This window comes from Tachysurus vachellii, chromosome 15 (assembly GCF_030014155.1).
Source record: "Tachysurus vachellii isolate PV-2020 chromosome 15, HZAU_Pvac_v1, whole genome shotgun sequence".
Taxonomy (NCBI): domain Eukaryota; kingdom Metazoa; phylum Chordata; class Actinopteri; order Siluriformes; family Bagridae; genus Tachysurus; species Tachysurus vachellii.
Genome location: NC_083474.1, coordinates 11,493,314 through 11,516,542, shown reverse-complemented (window position 1 = coordinate 11,516,542; position 23,229 = coordinate 11,493,314). Strand labels below are relative to the sequence as shown.

General features: G+C 37.1%; 1 protein-coding gene across 3 annotated transcripts in view; it reads left to right on the top strand.

The window, feature by feature from the left end:
- The first annotated feature begins 18,649 nt into the window (after positions 1-18,649).
- bcas3 (BCAS3 microtubule associated cell migration factor) overlaps positions 18,650-23,229 on the top strand; it is a 184,850-nt gene continuing 180,270 nt past the window's right edge. For all 3 annotated transcript variants that reach the window (XM_060887632.1, XM_060887631.1, XM_060887633.1), the window contains exons 1-4: positions 18,650-18,764; positions 19,530-19,618; positions 20,750-20,804; positions 21,954-22,029. In XM_060887632.1, coding sequence (XP_060743615.1) covers positions 19,548-19,618; positions 20,750-20,804; positions 21,954-22,029 — 202 coding nt within the window. In that variant the 5' untranslated portion in view covers positions 18,650-18,764; positions 19,530-19,547. The remainder of the gene's footprint in view (positions 18,765-19,529; positions 19,619-20,749; positions 20,805-21,953; positions 22,030-23,229) is intronic.

The following is a 23,229-nucleotide window of genomic DNA, read 5'->3' as shown; positions in this document are numbered from 1 at the left end:
ACACCTGGTGATGAACAGTCTCCATAGACTTGGGGAAGAGGTGGGGAGAGCGAGGGAAAGAAAAAGCATCTTCAGCTTACAGAAAGTCCCTGAATTGTGCTTGTTGAGTTGCAGCTGTGAGCAGCGACGCTGCTCATTCCTCCTGCCTCATTTATCATAGTCAGAAGCGAGGAGGAGGTTGGAGGCCATGCTGGGTCTATTGTATTAGCAAACACACTCGTCAGAGCACAGCTTATTGTATGCTTTTTACACCTCGTTTGCCTGCACGGTGTCCTTGCACTCCAAGAATGAAAGAATGGTCGAAGTAAAGGGGTTAAAAACTATGAACGTGACACCGACACGGCATTTATTTGCATCATAGACCCACATGGCACATAATTTAGTGCCAAAATGCATGTGTTTTTTATTGGTGTAATAATAAAAAAAATTTTCTGCATTGGATTGTTTGAGAGGAGGCTTTTGATTAGGCATATTTGTGTTTGGAACAATAAATTAAACATGCTGTATAATAAAATAAGTTTTTTAGCATAAAATACTGCATATATTAGGTGAGGTGTAATAAACAAAATGAATCAAGCTCACATTCCTGCATGTGAAAAAGTAGCTTTGTCTTTATCTCAAATCAGGACAGACCATGGGGACTTAACAAAACACAGCTACAAAACACAGTCCGGCAAAAGTACAATACACCAGCTCTAATACCCCACATCTGAGTTTACATCATCCTGCTGTGACATTCGGTGGAACTGGTTGAAAACACAAAGCAACACACACAGCAAAAAGTCTCTGCCGTACTCAGGCAACATTTCCTAGCTGATTTAGTTTGGGCTAAAGAAATCACTGTGATGATTGGAAAGTTCATATCTGCAGATATGAGACAGTCCTTGGTAGTAGAGAACACAGGATTTGGAAAGATATCTAGTGCTACAGAAAAGTATGTGACTGTGATGTTTGACATTAATTTGCAATAAACAATGGAAATGTCATTCCATTCATACAATAGTGTTAACATTAAAAAAATGATTTTTATCGTTGTCTACTGTATATGTAGCTTTTGTATAAAGAGTAGAATAGATTAGACGTGTTTGTACAGAAACGTAACACGTCTCATAAAGACGTCTTAAGGACAGAACTACAATGACATCGTAAGGATGCAGCCAATGTTTCTTTGTGTGTTGCGTGTAATGCACAGACCTCAAGTTGTTCATCATCTCTCATACGTACTGAAGTAACGATTCATCACTCTGCCTGTGCCCCCGTCCTATCAGGGAGGACACGTGTCATTCATCATTCCCATGGCAACTGTCTTTTCTCCGGACAGCTCTGCAATCAGCGGCCCATCAGACCTTCAGCACGTCTTAGCCTTCTTTTGTCCCTCTCTGCTAACTGTCATAGACTGATAAGATTATCACAGACGATTCGAAACCAGCGCCTAGAATAAAAGAAGGACTTTTTTTATTATTATTCATTTCTTTTTCATACTTTATTCCCTCTACCCACAACAAGGCTTTTCTGGTCTCCTTTTTGTCCTTCTTTCATTGGGAGGAGGGGGGGTGGGGGGTTGAAAGTGAACACATACAATATGCTAGTGCAGAGCTGGATCTTTAACTTGTAACAGTGACAGACACACAAAAGCTTGTCTGCTTAATCTGACAACAAATCGGAGAGATTTCAAGTTTGACATCAGCTTAGAAGAGAATTATAACAAAGCAAGGAAGTAGAAGGGAGGAACAGGATATGCCGCAGAGTTAACACATTCAGCAGCATTTTCTCAGTTCATTCAACACATAACTCATCAGCATTTGCAGCTTAGTTAACCAATGCCTATAGAATCACTCATATAATTAATTACCTCACAAACACTCGCCAAAGGACAAGCAGCAAGCGGCGGAGGATGCGATATATTAAACAGAATAGAATGGTTTATAGCAAACAATATAAACTGCCTGTCAGTTTTGGGACTCCTTACGATTTTTTTAAGCATTAACAAAGAGATTTACAATGATCCAAGCAGATGTCAAAGCTGTGCAAGATATATCTAAAGAAGATGGAGCCAGTGATGTCTGTAATGGAATGGCCTGTGCAGTCACCCAACCTTAAATCAATCAGGCTGCTCTGAGCGTAGTTGGATCGAAAGGTTCTGGGGAGAGAAAGGTGTCCAACCAATTCAATTCAATTCAATTCAATTCAATTCAATTCAATTCAATTCAATTCAATTCAATTCAATTCAATTCAATTCAATTCAATTCAATTTCATTTGCACATACATTCACCCACCACTGACAATTTAGAGATGCTTATCAATTGAAAGTGCATGTACTCAGACTGGTGGAGAAAACAGAAGTACCATGATGAAACCCCCAAATCATGGGGAAACCAATCAGACTACATTTGCACAGGGTGGAGGCACAGGTGGATTTGAACTTCCAACAAGAGTAACACTAACCACCTTGCCCCAAGAGGATGTTCAGTCTAATCATATTGTAAATAAAAACACAAGACACTCTCTATGATTACAGCAGCAGTTCTTATCACGGTAAGATTATCCAGTGAAGCATGGTTGAGATTACGATCAAAAGACTTTTTGGAGGCCCAAATCTTTAGGATATTCGTGAAGATCGTGAGTCTGAAAGCTTCACTCAGAAGCAGAACATCCACCAGATGTACTTAAGAAGACATAGCAGGCCATCTCTGTGGAATACTGAAAAAGGAATCTTTAATATTGTAACAGTGCTTGTAACAGTCTTTATGCTAGGTTTAATTTATTGTGTTATTAAATGTGTTTTGGGATATTTTCAATGTTTTTCTTAGCTCAGTTTGTTTAGTTAGCTGTAGGGGTTGTTAATGTGTATCATATGTGTTTTTGGTGTCTGTCAGCAGTTCTTATTAGGCTTGTCATTAAACAGTGATCATCTAATGAGTAAGACTGAGTCACTAAAGATCAATTTGATGAAAGGTCTTTAGTTTATTTATTTGCAACAAAATAACAGCAACCCAAAACCATAAAGCAACACTGATGTTCAAACCTTAAAATACCAATTCAAGGTCACGCACCAAAAAAGATCACTAAGCCAAGTGCTAAACACTTCGATGGTATTTTGAAAACATGCATCTGAGTAGACTAGAAATCTTAACTTTCAGTCTGCCAATATTTACGTCTTTAAACAACCACTTTCTATGAATTTTAAAATAATACCTGGAAAAAAGCAAAGAAAATATTCAGAGCAAAGTGTGTGGAGGTCACCATCCAATCTTCCGCTGTCCTTCAAGGATTGATCAGAAGTGCTGTGAACTGTGGTGGAGAATGAGAGGAAGAGGAGAGGGAGAAGACGAATAAGTGGGCAGAAGAGAGAATAGAACCAGACGAGGATGCATTATTTATTTAAAGCCCTGATTAATAAGAGGGCCTTCATCATCGTCCCCCCAACTTTGGATGGTTTCCATTTTTAATGTTATTCATGGGAGATGAGAGAGAAAATTTGAAATCTCCTTCCCTTATTACCACTGCAAGAAAGTGTCATATTACTTAGGGGCTGATTACACGGCTGCCCGAGCCCAACTGTACGTGAATACTGTATTTGCAAACACTCATAGAGCTCTGAGAGTGGCACTGTAATCGCCTTGCCTGTCAGAAGGAGACAAGTGACGGAGCCAAATTACTCCCCAAGGTTATTTCTCCTTTCCTCCTCAGCAATACAAACCTGCGAATCGGACATCTGTCAGCGCCGGGGGTCTCAAACCGAGGGGCAAAAATAAGAAAGTTTTAACCAACAACAATCTCATTTACAGTCAAATGAGATGAGAAGATGTTAAAGATTCTCATTACAAATCCCTCGGAGTGTCTTCAGTCAATCCATAGCTTGAGACAGAGCAACAATTGCTCCTGACAAACATTAATATGAATGAGCATTGAAGGATGAGATTTCAGGAGGACAGTTTTCAGACTGAACGTCTTCTCCAGGTTATTGACAGCTCCACTTGGGGACAAAAACACAGCAGGTTCTCTCAGTTGTGTCAGTTTGGATAAAATTAAGGGCTCATAGTTTTCCGTTAGAGGGAGCAAGAATACAGCCGAATGTCCACAGAGAGCAAATGAGAGAGAATATTGTCAGGAAACTGCTCTTCACTACATACATCAGGCTCTTTAAAACATCCCTCTGGGCAATGACGAAGCTGTCCACGTTCTTATACAGGTATTAGCCAAGACAGTGCACGCAAATTGTTTCCCTGAGTAATGCGGAGATTTAAAGTCGGTCGCTTTTTCACTGTCTTTTTGAGGACAAACTAATGGCTGTTGCTCCATGAGGACAGCCCTAGGGCTTTTAACTATTTTACAGTAAGGTTCACCTCAAAAGCAGGTGCCATTGATATTCAGGAAGTCACACTGGATTTACATGAGAAAATGAGAGGGGGACGTTTCCTCTCCCCAGCGCAGCAGTGAAGGCACTGTGCAAGTTCGACGTGCAGTAAAGTGACGAGACAATGTTTTCAAAAGGACCGTACAATTTGCTGTGTCAATTAAATGCAAATTTCAAATAAGTCTTTAAACAAAGTCTTTTTTTCTGGAGTGCATTTCTGTATACTGATATTTCTGACTGATATCAGCTCCTTAAATTCAATCTTTTGTAGCATTATATTTTAATGGATTTCATAAAGCTACATAACATCTATATACGCCCGTCATGACACGTGACTTAAACATACTGTACACACAGTCGTACACATTAAACATACTGTACACACAGGAATGTAAATATTTGGCATCTTCAGCTCCAATATAATAAATTCAAATGTGTTAGACAGCTTAAATAACAATATTTTTGTAAATGTCCTGAATGTACATACAGTTAAAAGAATATTTTGGTCAGTCCTGATAATACCTGAGTTATGTGACAATGGTTTTTATTGAGATAAGACTGCTGTAACATATTCTGGGCTGCAATATTTTTGAAAATTATGACTGACCTGTAGCTGACCACTATGCCATAAGCAGATCTGGGAAGGAGACACTGGCCTTTTCACAACAAGCTTGGCCCTGTCTCAGCAATCCTTTACTTTGGAGTGAGTCAACGTTGAAATAATTATTATTTTAAAAATGTAAGATGTTATTTTAGTCAGTGTCCCGTTTGGATCAGAATGTGTTTTTCTACTTAGCTTAGTTGGATGGATGAGGAACGAGGAGCGATTGACATTTAAAAAATTATCAAACGAGGCAATGATTGCAGCAAAGAACAAATAGAAATTAGTATTGTAACGATTCCAGTTTATCCCAGTGTACTACTATAGTTGGATTAAGTAATTCTTACAAAAGTCTTGTAACATTATGCTAAATATTACATTTGTATATCATTGTGTATGACCTAACCTAGCATGCTAGATCAGAAAACACCTTGTATTTTTTTCACTATAGTTCTCTCATACATACTGTACATACATAATCTCCCTGCCTCCAATATGCCAGAGTCATGTTATGGAGCTTCATTAACATCTTGTTTTCTTTTATTTAAGTTGCTTTAAGTTAAATGTATATCCTGACCTCAATATATCCTGTATACAGCATAATGTATATCCTCAACTACTTATGCAAGTTAAATGTTAAAGTGTTAGCTTTTTAGAAAATCAATAGAAAAAAAGGCAAATAGAAAAATGTTTTTGACCCTGAAAGCAGACTGCAAAAAATAAATGAGCGCTTCAGTTTCATAGAAGAAACGGCAGGTGAGTTTCAAAAACATGAAATTAGCCCTCCAGTCGAAAAGGAAGAAAGAAGGCATGCGTTTCCTGTTTATTTTTAGCATCGGCTGGTGGCAGCAGGTGCACTCTTACTTGTGCTTATGGCATCAATATAAATGAGAGATAATTACTTTTGTGACAACGTGCCAATTAAATTAGACTTTGCAAAACGACATAATAGCAATTTATTATGCTCTGGTGAGCAATAACAAACCCATCATAATTAACACTCCGGTCACAAGCAAGAGCCGTTTTGTGCCACAAACACAATCTGATTCCCCAAACTAAACATACGGGGCAAACTCGATCTAAGTCAGGTAATGTCATTAAAGGTTTCAGGCACAATGAGAAAGATTGATCTAGCACATTCTAATGAGAGTCTGGATGTGGCTGTAGATGTAGATGTGAGAGGATGAAGAAGTTCTTTGAGTAGCAAATAACAGGCACAACTTTTGTGTAGCGCTAATAAGCTTGAAAATTAGATGTTTTAATTACTCTAATAATTATTAGGGCTGCAGAGCTTTTGGATCATCTTTTTTGTCTTCTAAAAACCTGAAATCTGTTGCCTCCCTTCGGCTCCTGTATATTGAACACTCTTCATCCTTGTCCAAAGCTCTGTTCTGCCTTCATAGCCTAAGGACAAGATTCCAAGTCAGAGTCTTTGCCTGTGGCAACACCTTTAATCTCCCATCACCTCCGTGGTTAGGATTCAGAAGAACATGGTGTACATGAACTGGTACGGACTACCCGGCTTTAGCGGTGCTATAAAACAGCCTACCCTCAGTTTGTGTTCTATCTGTATGCCATTCGTCTTTATCAATATTTTCAAATAAACACTTAAACAAGAAGATAAATGGCAAAAATTAGGTAAATTACACTATTAATAGACTGCCTTAATGCCAGTCACTCTCAGGGGGGCACTTTGTCCTTTTCAAGCCTTTAATTGTGAGCTCCTGATTTATTTATTTATTTTTTTTAAAGCAAAGCTTAAGTGAAAGCCTGTTCTACTTACTAAGAAGCCGTTTCACAAGGATTAATTATCAGGACCAATAATTTGGGATTGTATCATGCAAAAGGTTAGCTGTAGGTGACAAAAGAGAGGAAACATACCTGGGGCAATGCAGCCATAGAGCGCTGCCGTGCATTTTAATGCCCTGTGAAAATGAACTCGCCTGCAGAGCAAATTGCATTGACCTGGATCTCACGCGTTGATGGTGGAAAGCCAAATCCGGAGGAGAGCCTTCAACCCTTTGCCTGGGTAACAGAGATGCCTGACAGGTTTTAAATAGAGTTAGTGATCTGCTGTGGCACAGTTTGAGAATGAAATTAAATGAAGTTTGCAAATTTCAATACTACATTAAGATGTACATTTATACAATCTGATGAACAGCCGGCAACTGTGTGCAAGTAATGACACACAGGCTAATGCTCCTGAATATTTCTTCATAATATGTTAATTTAAGTTAATTTTACTGAAGAAATATTCAGGCATTCAGTCATGCTTATAAGAAACTTTCTGATTATTTTACGAACACTTTGTTTACTCCCTCGTTTTTAGATTTACTGTAGTAAGTGGTTTCATTTTATCTGGCAGAAATCGTTTTCCACAAACTTAACACCTGCCCTTAGTCAGATTATTTTTCACACAAAATAGTTTAGAGTTTAGATCATCCTTCATTTCATGGTACAAAATGAATATATTTGCATTGACACCACTGGCACAGAAATGCCCCAAATTTCATATCCATTAGGGCAAATGTGCAAACTTTACATGTGTCACATTCAGAGCCAGTGTTGATACTCATCCCAATTTGAATCCAGCACGGATCCATATTACCGAGCACATTCTCACCTGACTTCTCCAACACCTGCTTCCTGTTTGCTTGTCAACTTGTCTAATTAAACTATTCATCCACATGTCTTAGCAAGATTTTGCCATCTTTTCTGTGCTATTTTCTGATCAGTTTCCTGATTTCGATTTTTTTTGCTCTTTCTTGGTTTTTTGTTCTGTTTGTTCATTTTTCTTTTGTTTGCTCCGTTTTTCTGCCTGTTGATTTTGCTAACGCTCACACATCCATGTACCTCTGATCTTTGATAACAAGCAATTTTCTCCTATGAAAGTTGAATTCCTATTTGACCAAATACGTAAATCATCTTACACATTGTGTTAGGCATGTTATCACATTTGCACATGTTTTTACACACAAACCTTTAATAAATCATGGCCTAGGTGTGTCTCATTCTTAAAACATCAAAGCAAGATAATAAGGGTAAAAGTAAAGTTTAGGTTAAGTCAAGCCGAAACTAGCTTCCGAGTATTGTTCAAAGTCTCATAGATCTAATATTTCAATTGTGTCACTTTTACAAACTTCATGGCACGCACTCTGCCTGACCTACCTTAGTCATTAATCATTCACAGGCCAGAGTGTAACGGGGAAAAAAAGCAGTTCAGCAATACAGGTTTGGAAGTGATTGACTTAAGCTGATAGCATCTATTGCAGAACAGCAAAGATCCGAATAAACAAATAAATAAGTAGGACAATAAACAATCAAGCTCTAATCAATAGTATGACCAGGGCACTTGAAAAGCAGTCTTTCTTTCTGAGCGCCAGGGCTGTGAAGAAGTAAAACAAACAGTGTTTGTGTAAAGGTCTTCCAGCCCCAACGGGCCCAACCTGCCATCGATTATGGTGATGTTGCTCACTGTTTGGTAACCTGACAAGAGGAGAAACAGGGCTCTAATGTGTACAGATCATGTTTGACCACCAGCCTAGAAGCAGGGGAATCTGCCTAGGATGCCAAACACACATTTTATAGATTTATTAATATTTTATGAATTTATAACCATTCCATGATTCTGCTGAGAGTGACATCATGATAAACAAGTCAAAATGAATTAGATTAACTAGTAACTATACACGTATTAAAACCTCATACTGGTCTGTAATATTATACAGAAAATTCATTGTATCACATTACATTTGAAAGAAAAGGAATAAATCCTGAACATGTGTACCATGGAGGTGAATAGAGACTGTGGAGGCCAGAGGAGGAACACGCTCTATCACAGCCCTGGCAGCTTCTACTCTCATCTGCTGGCCTGTTCCACTGGGTGCACACCTCCTCTTTAACAGGAAATCAGTCATGGCACTTCATCCATTTCTTCAGCTTCTGTGCAGCCTGCTCCATCCACAACATCTGCGCTGTGTGAACTACAAATGCCACGTTGACTCAAAAAGAACACTTCTCACAGCAACAGTTATTGGGGAGTAAAACGCTACCTCAAGGGAGTTTGAGAAACTAAGCTGAAGAGATTTTTTAGTTACAGGTTAGTTTTCAAATTCCAGCATTTGAGTATGCAAAGAAAGAAATTCAAAATGTACACAGATCCAGAAGAGCATGATGAAAATGAAAATATACGACCATTCATGGCATATGGAAAAAAATGTTTCACATGGACACAAGAGGAGTGGGAACATAGGAGACGTCAAACACGTTCATATAGTCCTTACCCTCAGAGCGACCGTCATGCTCCCATGGCTTTACTACTTTCACGCCTCTTATTCTCTAATTCCAAACGCACCTGGGCCTCCTCTGCAGAAATACACAGAAACTCAAGAAGACACACACACACACACACACACACACACACACACGCACGCACACATTCATGTATTACTATCCTTGAGTACAGTACATTCACCACAGCTCTGACAAACAGAAATGAAATAAATACACCATGTAACAATTATAACAGAATATAGTAACATAAAGCAGCAATAAATAAATAAACACTCAATGAAATCAACAAAAATAAACCGAAACATAATGACTCAGTGATATAATAGGAATAAACCATTTCAAGCAGTACTTGCAAACAGAGTGATGTTAAATGATAACTTTTAACTTTTCACACCAATGTGTTTCCTCATATTCTGCAAGCTCAATGCCATAAGCACTACTCAACGTTCGAGCAAGCTCACAGTGAAAATCTGCCATATTATTTATATTTATCATGAGTTGTATTTACATGGTTTTTATTCCTTTTTTATGTTTTTGCTGTAAAAAAGCAGCTGATTTTGTGGGATTATATCAGTGACTCTGGAAACTGTGCCATAATGAGATGATTTCTTTTACAGTAGTGCTATCTAGTGACATAAAAGAGAACTACCAGGCTCAACATGAGTTCCGTTATCACACTTGATTTGTGGTGTCAGAAATCTTCTGTTGTGTTCATCCATTTATCTTCAGTAGCTACTTTATTCAGATATGGATTTAGGCGGATCTGGAGCTGGTGTCCCTGGTGTTAGGGTGGAATACATGATGGAAGAATTGCCAGTTCTTTACAGGACATCATGCACACACACACACATACACACACACACACACACACATTTTTTAGATAATCACATTATTAAAATACTTTGTGTTAGGAATCTGGCTAACTCAGAGGAAAACCATGCAGAAACACAGAGAACATGCAAAACACTCATCTAATCTACACATGCACTTAATTTGAAAGCTTCAATCTGAAAGATAATTACATATATACCTTAAATCTTTTTGAAGGCACACTAGATCTATGTTTACATGTGAAATATGCAAATTAAAAATATATATTAAAAAAATGGTTTCTGATATAGAATTGTTGAAATTAATGTTGCCTCCTTTTTAAACAAACCAGGCAAACATTTTAGAAAACAGTATGCTTGAATAACGTTCAATCAGTTTTGAAGGAAATATTCGCCTTTAATTATTTGCTGATTTTATATGATTAATTTTTGTGTTTAGATTAATTTATTCTGAACTTCGCGGTGGCTTAATTTCTGCATTTATACCTTGTTTCAAGCATATTTATGGTAATGGTTTAGATTTGCAGCTTTTATATTCATATTCTGCATGATTGTGTATGCTCATGGCAGATGTCTTATTTCATGTGATTTGGTACAGTGTGTCAATACGACTTAGCACAGCAAGGTCAGAGGTGATAACATTCCTTGTACAATCAGTGGCCACTTTAATAGGAACCCCTGTGCATTTATGCCATTCTCCAACCAGCCAATTGCGTGGCAGCAGCACAATGCATTACATCATGCAGATACAAACCAAGAGCTGCTGGTGATATTCACATCAAACACCAGTATGGGATAAAAAGTGATCTCTGTGACTTTAACTGTGACATGTTTGTTGGTTACAGATGCTAGTTGTAGTATTTTAGAAACAGTTGATGGGAATTTAACACATAACAGATGCTAGACTTTCAGTGCAGAATGTTTATACAGCCTTCAGTCTGAAACACCTTGTTAATGAGAGAGATCAGAGGAGAATATGCAGACTGGTTCAAACTGCCAGGACATTTCTAGACACTAAAATATTACCTCCTTACAGCAGTGGTGAGCTGAACTGCATCTCAGAATGCACAACACATCAAAACTTGAGGTGGATGAGCTACAACAGCAGAAGACCACATCAGGTTCGTGATTAGATAACTGCATGAATGGACAGTTGTGTTAACAAAGTGGACAGTGAGTGTTGATTATAGTGTCATATATCTTTTAAATTCTTTTCTATCTATCTATCTATCTATCTATCTATCTATCTATCTATCTATCTATCTATCTATCTATCTATCTATCTATCTATATAGATGTGTGTGTGTGTGTGTGTGTGTGTGTGTGTGTGTGTGTGTACAGCTATGTACTGCGTCAGCTATTTAAGGTTGAAATGAAAAAACTTGATTTGGTGGGATTCCCTAAACAAGGTTAGGCCTAGTTCTGGGCTCCCTCTGCTGGACATAATGTACAACAACTTGTTTGGCTCATTTCACCCCAAAAAACTAAACAAGCTACAGGTGAAACTACACATTCCCTAAACTCACTCTCTGCCCTGTTTCCTGTTTCCTGTTGCAACATAAGACAGAAATTCACAAATAAAATTGCTGTATAAAAACTTTTAGCACATTAAATTCTTGGAGTTTCTCTTTTGAAGGAATGCATACAAGATTTCAGAGAGAATTGATCAAGACTCAAACAGAGCTGTGTGAGAGTGGTTTAAAGACTGAAACAGTGGAAACAAGTTTTAAATACACCTTCGTTTACTTGCCCTTACTGTTTTCTTATGTGGGGTTTCCAACTCCATCTTCAGGGTCATTTCATTAGATGTTAGGTTTGACAAAAGATTGATGGATTGTATTAACATACACAAAGGCTTTAGGGAGCATTTCATCTTTAAATCAGAATAAAATTGTGGACAAAGCTGTTTAAATGTGAGAACAGGCGTTTTTCAGTACCACATCAAAGCAACAATGGAGGACACTAACAGCAGCGACTATATTCAGTAAATAGGATAAAAAATAAGTTAATAACATCTTTTTATTTGTTTTCTGTACCACCTATTCTCCGCAGTGTCATGGGAAACCTGGAGACTATCCCAGGGGACTCAGGGCACAAGGTAAGGTGTCAACTCATCACAGGACATAATCACACCTATTTACACACTACGAACAATGTACAGGTGGCAACCAGTGTTCAATGTATGTCTCTGGACTGGAGGAAGAAACCTGAGTACACCAGAAGCATGGTGAGGATATGCACACTCCACACACAGGCAGAAATGGAACCCCCGACCCTGGAGGTGTGAGACCAGTAAAATAAATAGGAACTTTATTAGTTTAAATTAGTTAAAATTAATTAGTTTAGTGACGCACTTAAAAGTGAACTGAAAAGACAGAGAGATCTGATCTCAGCAACAACAACAACAACAACAACAACAAAAAAGGCATCGTGTAAAGAAGCTTGTAATGTGACTTTGGCAACCTAATCAATTACAGGGAGAACAGCATGCCTAAAACAGCAAGATGAATCATGTAAAACAACATCAGCTTGTTTCTTTCAGTTATTATTCATGCTGCTTCTGTCAATATTGCTGAACCACCAAATAGAATTGCATTAGATGAGATCATTATTTGTTCACAAATGTGTGATTGCTTTTTGAGAATGATAAATTCGGTTCTCATTTCTAGTGTTTCAGATATTAAAAATCTATCTGAGATGTAAAAATCTTCTGTATCATTAGTCATCTCTCTCAAATCAGATAATATAATCAGCTGTCAGACACAATGGCCTAGTAGTTCCTCTCCTGTTTTATTGAACATTGCTGTTTAATGCAGTTTAGCTGTGTGGCTCTGCAATGTTAACAGCAATTGCATTCTTGACATCTAAAAGAATTGAACTGATGCTGAATCTCATCATTTAAACCTGCAAGTACACTTCTCTCTGAGTGGTGTCCTCTAGCCATGAGTATTGTTGGGCTTATGGGTTGGTTTGTGTAACATGTTCAGACTTCTGTCAGTTAAACCTTACGTAAAAAAAAATAAAAATAAAAATAACAGTACAAATAAACAATAGAAACAGATCAGACTTTCAAGTGCATTAAAGGGAATTGGAATATATCAGTTCAAATGTAGATCCGTGTTGTTTACAGATCTCATTGTGACGCATTTCTCTGCTTTAATGCAATCAAAACAGCTACACAGTGTATTGTAAAATTAAAAAAAAAAGTCTTGAAAACACTATAGAAAAAAAATTTTGTTATAGATATTTATTTTAAGCCTTCTGCATGAATGAGTGGAACAGAAGCATTTTAGTTTTCCATACGTTACCTTTAAACCAAAGAATGTACAAACAGACAAAATAACGAAATGAAAGCTGCTGAGTTTTTACCTGCAAAAACAGAAGTGTGACTGATTCTCCAGGATGCTCAGAAAAACCCTCCAACTAATTTCCTTATAAAAGTTCATGTAAAAGGCTGGCGCATAAAGTCTCGAATGTGTGTATTTTATTACTGTTAATGATCTGTGAAGTAAGCTTTAATGTAGAAACAATAAATGTGATTATTTTTAAAGGATTCTTTACTTGTGAATTTTAAACAGATTGAATAACAATAAAGATATACAAAAAAACAAACAAACAAACAAAAAAAAACTGAAGAAGGTCAAAGTCTTGGGAGTCAAGTCAAAAGTTTTGCTTTTCATCCGTGACTCTGTCACTCTTTACTGCAGGAGTGTCCAAAGCCCAAAAGCCACCTGTGGACAGATGTCAACCAGCCGTATTGAATCTAACGAGTCATGTCAACGTGACACGTATCTCCAGTGTTCTTTGCAGATACTGGGCTGAATATTTCTGTCACATAGTCTTGCCAAATCCCAGAACCGCACCCCTGCATGTGCACTGCTCCTAGATGCTATTAATAAGTCATTGTTGACATTGTTCTTCTTTGAAACAGACTGAAAAGTGTGATTTGAAGCTTTTAAATGTTACTCCAAGGAACTGTGTTTACAGTGGAGGATTTGTGTGACTCATGAACGGTGTCATTTTTGTTTAATGTTAAAAGGGCTGAGAAAATACACTTAAAAAAAGAAAGTGGGTAGAACTGTCTGCTCTGCCAAGAGAACTGGAAGCATTGTGAATCTTGTATCACCAGGAATCTTGTCATGTTTGTATTTATTTTTGTTGTTCCTAACACCCATTTGCATATGATATGCTAACATAAATGATGGAAATAGATTTAGTGCTCTAGAATTAAAGGAGAAATGAGTCCTTACTTCAACTGCCTCTTTGCCCTTGGCTGATCTTTGAGACAGAAAAAGATTTGTGAGTACAAATGATCAATTTCTGATCACTGGTTATTATGACCGTTAGCTTACTGCATATCTTATGCAAACAACAGCATGCTCTATTGTAGTTTAAGTTTAGTTTAATGAGGCTTTTAGCAAAGGGAGCACAAAAAACAACGAAATGGTTCCAGACAGTGCAGGAAATGGCATTTAAATGAATTTAATAGGGAAATTGATCTTCTGGTAAAGAAGGTCAGTTCAAACATTTCAGGCGTGACTTGGTGTCTGAGTTCATACTGTATGTAAAGTGACTTGTTATTCAGTGTGCCATGCAAAATGCACATTTGTGTGGCACACTGAAGTGTGCCCTTAAAAGAGAAAAAAATGAGTAATTATAATGGCTGTGTGCGTGTGTGTGTGCGTGTGTGTGTGTGTGCAAATTTACCAAATACAATGTATTTGAATGCAACTCATTTGTTAAAACGTGCTTAAGTGGAATTCAGAGATAAGCAATTACTAGCACTAAAGCAGTTTAGGTTGTTTTTTAGTGAGGTTTTTTGTTTGTGATGTGGAAATACCAAACAGAAGAAGTGCAGTTGTATGAATTAACCTTTTTTAACATATAGTACATACTGTAGTATATCTGATAGCTGATTCCTTGCTTCTTGGTCTCCTCTTTTTCAATGATTTTATATTGTTTCATTTTAAGAACATTATCCTGGATTGACATGGTCATTGTAAACCCTTCTGGGAAACACAAAATAACAAGGAACACAATAGTACACCACACAGTTACGGCAACGTAGCACACACTCCTTCACTTCAGAGAAATATATTCGAGTATTATCCTTATTTTAGAGACGCTGAAATAAAAAAGGAACAGGATTGTCTAAATCACAGAAAAACGCACACTGAATTTGAATAGCACAAACACACTTAACCTCCTTTCATTCATTATATACTGTAGACATATCGTTCCCACTAGTGAGGGCCTTTAACAAGCCAAAAAAATATTAAAAGAACATGTTGTGATAGATTTCCCAGTTATTATTTAACCATTATAGTAACAAGCCTAAGTGACAACACGAACAGTAAAAGAAAGTTAAATTATGTCCATTTTATTAACTTCATTAACTTCTTATGAGAAGTTCAATTCTGAATTTTAAGCTAATTACCCATAGCACTTGGCTGGATACAATGTAATACTGTATGTTTCACTTTATATTGTATCACAGTATATTGCAAAAAACAACTCTTGAAAAGAGTATTTATATAAAAACATTTTGTTATAGATGTTTATTTAACCCTTCTGTAGACCTGGGGTCTATTGACTCATCTGGAAAGTTTAATGTGTCATAACTTGGGTTTCCTTCCACATATTTCCCTGAAATTTACCAGGATTGTTCCAAATTATGAACTTTGCAAGTAAATTTAATTTTGTCTATTTTCGTTGAAGTATGTGTTCGTAAAATAAATACTTTCCTCCTCAAGTCATCCCGAGTCAATTTGACTCGGCCACATTTAGTGGGGCAATAGGTCACACTTTTGCCCTTTTCAGCACAATGAACATACATATAACAGACACAAAAATGCACACATAAAATGTCCACTAACACACGCACCCAAAACACACACTCACACACCCCACACACTCACATACACACACAAATTGGGCATTGCATTTCATTAGGCCTCCAAAAAAAAAGCACACTTTTGATATGCTTTGCCTAGCAGAGGGAAGAATATGATCTACCGAAATGATGCTACACACACACACACACACACAGTCAAACACTGTTCAAAGCATTGGGCATTGCATTTCAGTTGGCCTCCAGACAAAACAAAAGCTTCACATTTGTAAACATTTCACACACACACACACACACACACACACGCAGACGCACACAAATTGGGCATTGCATTTCATTAGGCCTCCAGAAAAAAAAAGCTACACATTTGTAAATATTTCTCACTTTTGGTATACCTTTGCCTAGCAGAGGGCAAAATATGATCTACCAAAATGATGATACACACAAACACACACACACACACAAGCATTGGGCATTGCAATTTATTAGGCCTCCAGGAAAAACAAAAGCTACTCATTTGTAAATATTACACACTTGTTATATGCATTTATCCAGCTGGGGAAAATATCTTCTCTTCTCTTCTTCTTCTACCAACAAGCTTTACACACAAACACACATTGTGTTTTCATATTCAAATCATATTTGTTTCCTCTCTCTTATTTATGAATTTAGTTGCATCAGTCAGCTTTGACCTGGGGATGTTTGACATACACCAGTCAGTGGTTATCCAAAATAATATTTAATAATTTCTGCTTATTTTACTCAAAAACATGGCATAATTTCATTAGGTTTATTGTTTATAAATTAAATATAATAAAAAGCATAAGAGGTGTAAAGGAAGTTTTATTCACAAGAAATTATGCCATGTTTTTGAGTGGTGTGTGTGTGATCTGGGTGATCAGATGGCATCTGGTATTCAAAATAGACATAAAGTGTAAAATGTTCACAAATATAAGCTGATCACACAGAATGGTGATAATTGTATAATTTTTGATTTATAAGCATTCAAGTCAATTTGGCCTGGAAAAAAACAGGTTTTATTATTTACTGACATTAAAAATGGTCAAAATGGCTTCAAAACAATCTCCTGGCTTTGAAATATACCAGCCTGTAATTGTGCATCATCTTTTGTGCCTCTATAGTGAAAATAATTCAAAATTTCTGTTTTTTTATTTACTAGAAAATGAGGCATTTTGGTATATTAATGAGGTTTATTATACCAAATATTACAAAACTTTTTGCAAAATATATGTTAATATGTTGGAAACAAGTTAGACAAAAAAGGTGAAAAAAGGCTATCATATATACTTCATTTTTTATAAGCAGTCAAAACAGACAAGGTCAACTTGACTCGGCGCTCCTAATTTGTATAGGAATGCAGAAGACGGATGCAGAAGGGTTTTAAAGCCTTCTGCATGAATAAGTGGAACAAATGCCTTTTAGTTCTCCATACTTTCCTTTCAACCAAATGTATTATTATATTTGGGAACAGACAAACTAACAAAATGAAAGCTGCTGAGTTTTAACCGCAAAAACAGAAGTGTGACAGATTCTCCAAGATGCTCCGTGAAACCTTATAGTTTTATATTATATTATATTGACAAAAGCATTAACCTGTTAATGTATTAATTAGGGGAAATTAATACACAGCACTTACATTGTTTTCGTTCTGACAAACGTTATAAGAAATTATTACAGAAAAATTAAACTGAGGCAACTTCACTGAGGCCATCCTTTAAAATATTCCTGTTTGCCGTAACCCGACAGACCCAGTCAATTTAGGACCGACCAATTTTTTTTTTACTCTTCAAACAACTAATACAAATTCTGTTGTTCGAAAATCTATTGCACGGATCGATTGGACAAACCAACACAAGTTTCGAAAACGAAATTGATTTTAACGGCTTTCTCTCGGAACGCGTCCAGGTTTTTTTTTTTTTTTTTTTGGAACCCGTCACACAGCAACTGCAGCTTCGGACACACGCATAACAGCAAATAATACTTCTGCACAATGTTTCTCTTTTTACAACAGAAATGTGAATGGTGTGTTCGACCGAAGGCACGGGTTGAAGACCCAGTCAGTGACGTCACGATATGCTAATTTGTTTACATTCATACCTACGTAATCACCATCACCAATATTGTACTTTTTTTTTTTTTTACATTGAAACTTGGAAAAAAAATATAGACCTACCTACCGTCCCTTTTTTTTTATTGTTACTGCAAACCAAAATATTTTTAAGGTTGGCCTGAATAAATCATGTTGGTTCTCTCTCTTTCTCTCACTCACTCACACAAAAACAAACACTCACTCACTCACTCACTCACTCACACACACACTCACACACACTCACACACACACACACACACACACACACACACACACACACACACACACACACACCTGCACACAAACACACACTGAGAGTGAGAGTGTGAGAGAGAGAGATAAAGAGAGTGAGAGTGAGAGAGTGAGAGAGAGAGAGAGAGAGAGAGACTAAATACTAACCAAAGTCTTCAGTAACACTGTCAAACATGAATTTAAGATTTCTGCTAAACATCTGTCCGTTTTGCGCAACACGTCACACTGTTTATTTTTATCTGAACGAAGCGCGTTGGCTAAACCAACAAAACGCTATAAGAATTACTCAATCTGATTGGCTATCAGTAGTCAGTTAACCCACCTCTTGCAGATCTGATTGGTTAGTTTGGGTCAGTCAGGCGCACTCATTGGTTGTTCTATTTGTTGTTTCCGTTGACGTAGCTCATGTTTTTGTCACGTCTTAGAGAGAGCTCTGTTTAGTTAGCGGAATTCAAGCATAACGCATTTGGTTTGTATCATGTTTCTGAAATTAGACCTTAAGTCTCGTGTTGTTGTTGTTTTACTAACTAGCCATTGTATCACATTTTATTTTCATGCTTTAGCACAGTTAGAAGTGAGCAGCTGCTGGCTGGAGTTAGTTAGTTAGCTTGGTTAGCTACTTAGCAGGCTAAGCAGTGATGTAGCCAGCTGGCTAATAAACACATCTGTTTTTATTTACACGAGTCAATGCAGTGACAGTGAAAGTCTAATTTAGTGTCTCTGTCAGTCGAGCTCGGTGGTTCGGGGGGAAATGTGTCGATACATTTACTAAAAGAGTCACTTCTCTTGGTTACCTTCTTATTTCTGTTTATCTTGTCACTCATGAAAAACACAGTACTAGATTTACTATGATCTGAATGTCAGAGATCAGAAAATAACCAAAACCTCCTCAGACCAAGCAGAATTTGTTGGGAAACTCACCTGAGGTTGATTAATAAGTGTAACAGGATAGATACATTATTATTATCACTATTATTATTGTTGTTGTTGTTGTTATTGTTGATATTATTACTATTGTTGTTGTTGTTATTATTACTAATTATTATTATTATTGTTGTTATTATTAATAATAACATATGCAGTCTGTTTCAGTTGTAGTTCAGTTCTCTTGGTTGAAAGCTTCAAAGCTTTGACATGAGCCAAAGCATCTTGATCAGATCATACTGAAACCATATATAGTTTTATGATCATTAACCATCACTGCTCTATTTTCTCTAACACTGTGTTTTCTCAGGATACACACCGGTCAGCGATGGCGTCCGACTCCCCGCGCAGACCGAGTCGCTGTGCTGGAGGGGTTGTAGTTCGAGCCCAGGCTGCTACGTAAACACAATTCTCTTTATGTCTTTTCATCTGTGTCATTTTGGTTGAATATGCTTTACTTTGCATGTTCGCAGTATAATGTTCCTTTAATTGTCTGTATATTTTTTCTTTGAATCAGCAGAGATCAATATGTGTAATCTAATAGTCAATGTGTGTTGGAAGATTAGGATTGCACAGTTATCATCAGTGCTGTAGTATATCACTCTGTATCTGTTTGAGAAGTCATTTTGTATTGATAGTGTGAGCTTGACAGATGGGTCATGTCAGCGACAGTGCTGCGCTGCCTATATCGGTCTGTAGTGGTGAAGCAGGAGCTCAATTTGTGTATAAAGCTCTTTGTGTAACAGCCAGTCTACAGTCCTGTCCCCATTGTCACAAGCTGTGGGTTGTCACTGAAAGAAAATGGTCATGAGTACAGGAAATGGATTGCTAGATTTCTGTGTTTGGGGATGGCCTTGAGAACTGAGGTGGTTTGGGTAGATTATAAGGACTCTCCTGGTCAGCTCCGGTTCTCGCTTTCTCAGACATGTCACTCTGAAAGGAGACTCCGGGGGACATCGAGGATACACTGGAGAGATTAAATAACACAGGAAAAGCTGTGGCCTAGCAAAGAGAACTGGACTGTTGTTCTCAGACTGTTATGCAAGGAAAATTAATTCATGTTTAAAAATTATGAATAAAAATGTTTACTTTTTTAGCTTCTCAGCAGATCGTTGTTTATATGTTAATTTGGCACAGGTTGCTCTTCCTAATGCAACCATTTTATTTCATCCAGCCTTGGGCCCAGCGCTGAGATTACACTGGCTTGTGCAACACCCAGTGTTTAGATTGGTTCTCAGCCCGGGAATCAAACTCAGGCCATGACTCTTAGGCTTCCGTTTTCTACATTCTCGCTACTTTAGTTGGCTTATAAGTGCCCTACTATTTAGTATTAGAATTTGTGCTCATGGCCCATCTAAAGCTGTTAAACACCTTACTGTTGCTACTCGAATGACACCAACACGCTTATCTAATATAGATCAAGCTAACACAAGAGTGCATGGAAAAATATAAGCTCTGAAGCTGACTTGTATTGTTATTTAACTCTTTGTGGATGTGGGTTTATCATACAGTCATTAAACTGTTTTGCAGGGAGCAGACTTATATGGAAAGTGTAGTGACTTTTTTGCAAGATGTGGTCCCTCAGGTAAGTTTTTTTTTTCATTGTCTTCTTTTTATTCCGTTTATAATTATGTTATAGTTACTCAAACAAGTGAATTCTTCATTTGAATGGTTGACAAGAATCAACACTTTCAGTCAGAACTAAACAGGGAATCGATGTGACGTGTTATTTAACACCTATATGAATGAAAGAATGCAGAAAAAACCTTATTCTCAGTGAAAAATGTTGTCACTTATATTTCTATTGTATGGACTATGAGTCAGTCTTTGAATTAATGACACAAGTCTCCAAAATCATTGTTTTATTCAGTTATTTTATTTTATCTTAAAAAGTAGTGCTTTAACAGTAACATTGCCTTGAGAGTCTGGAGTTTAATATCTACTATGTACCGCTCACTGGCTGCTAAACTGTGACAGGATTATAATTCAGTTTGAATGTACTTGAATTCAGTTCCTCTATGGGAAATCTTGCATGGTTTGTAAAGGCAAGGCTTTGTGAAGGTCTGAAGTGTTCTGTTTTTCTTCACGATTCACTTTTGAAAGTGGACAGTGTTCAGTAGGGCATGTCTGAGTAATTTAAATACTTGAGGATTCATTATTACATTAGTATTTATTTCTCTAGTGCTCAAAAGCTTTGTTATTATCTTCCTCTTCACTATATAAGTGCACCATGTAGGCAAAGAAATAATGGCTTCTTCATCCTATATAATGCACTGTTGTGTTCAATTCTGCCAGTCATTTGCAATTCACCCAAATGCGGAGAGCTTCCAGAAAAGACGTCACATGACTTTACTCCTTTGCTAGCTTATAGATTTATAACCACTCAAAGAGATCAAAGATGTCGTCGGTTGTTTAAGTTACGTATAGTACATTTTTACTTTTGCAGTTACGGTATCTCTAATTTATGTCACACTTTTCCTTTAAGCCACAAATTTTTATACCAAATGAAACATGATGTTGCACAAAAAAAAAAAATCCACAAAGGTATAATTTTGGGAGAGTGAAGTTGGGTGAGTATTTGGGTGCTCATTCAGGAAAAAGACTGTGAAAGACACAAAGTCTGTTCAAAGCCTGTAAAATTCTATTCACTCCAGCTCTAATGCTCAGTATCTGCTCAAGAAGTTTACTTCTGCCTTCTGAGGTTTATACAGAATTCTGTTTTTCACTTTCCAAGGCCTACACTGGGACACCTCCAACAGACGAAAAAGAAAAGATCCTTTGGGTTCGTTTTGAAAAAGCAGACATTAATGGTAAGTTGCTGTTTTCATTTAACATCTTGTATCTCGTACAGAAGAGACGCCCCACTCGCTGCCTTGGTGCCATCAGGCATGCTTCCCTATCTTCTTATTTGCATCTCATTTCTTTTCTAAACTCATTGTGTTAAGGTTTAGTGCTAGGAACCTCAGGAGTTTATGTGCGAGTTGTTGGAGTCAGGACCTTGACTAAGGCTTTTACTCCTCGTCTGTTTCAAGTTCTAGAAAACTTTGAAGGGAAATCAAATCAAAATAAACTCTCACTGACTTTTTTTTTAGTATTTTGTTGTATTTTAGTCTACTAACGTTTGCATTGTCTTTGTTTTCGTGCTACATTTAACTGAATTCCGATGTTACTTCAGTGTAAAAATGAACAGTAATCCCCTTTGGATGTAAACTTTTAATTGAACACGGTTATTGACTGTGTTTTATATGCTCAGCAAAAATAAACCACAGCGTCACTTTTCTAACACCGAGGTGACCAGGATTTAATGTTCTCCAGCCATAGATGTATTTATATGTAGTAGACGTGTTTGAAGAAAATGGTTATTGGACCAAACTTATTTATTATGTAATGTTTTGAGTGCAACCAAAACTGGAGTTGGCGGAAGGACTTCCTATCCTGTACGTCACTGTTGTTTTTACATTTTATTAAAGCAGTTTGTTTTAAAATGTAATTGGTATCAGTACTCACAATACAGTATCAGTAGCTTGTCCTTTGCTAGAGATATTTCTGTAAGCAGCAAGGGGACAATAAACTTGTTTTGTATATAATAAGCAATATGCGTAAAGTTAGAAAAAAAGAACACTATAAAGAGATTAATTTTGAAATGCAATTCATTCATAGATGTCTTTTTAATCTCTGACGCGATGCGTTATTAGTGTTCATGCGAGGCTGACGTGTTTGGCAAAGATGGAGCTGTGTGTGCTGTGATGGTTCATTTCTCCCTAAAGGGGATGAGAGCCGGCTCTGCGTATTCTCATCGACATTCATGCACATGTGCCAGCAACACTGTAATTTGACAGCAGACTTGGAACGGCTTTTTGTTTATAAAATGTCTCACTCTATTAAAGCGGAATATATACAGTAGTCCCATCAGAAAACGATTCTTGTTAAGCGAATGGCTCATTTGTCTTGCATGCTTTCAATACACGAGAGTACCTTTATACATCAACAAGACAAAGTATGTGCGCAGC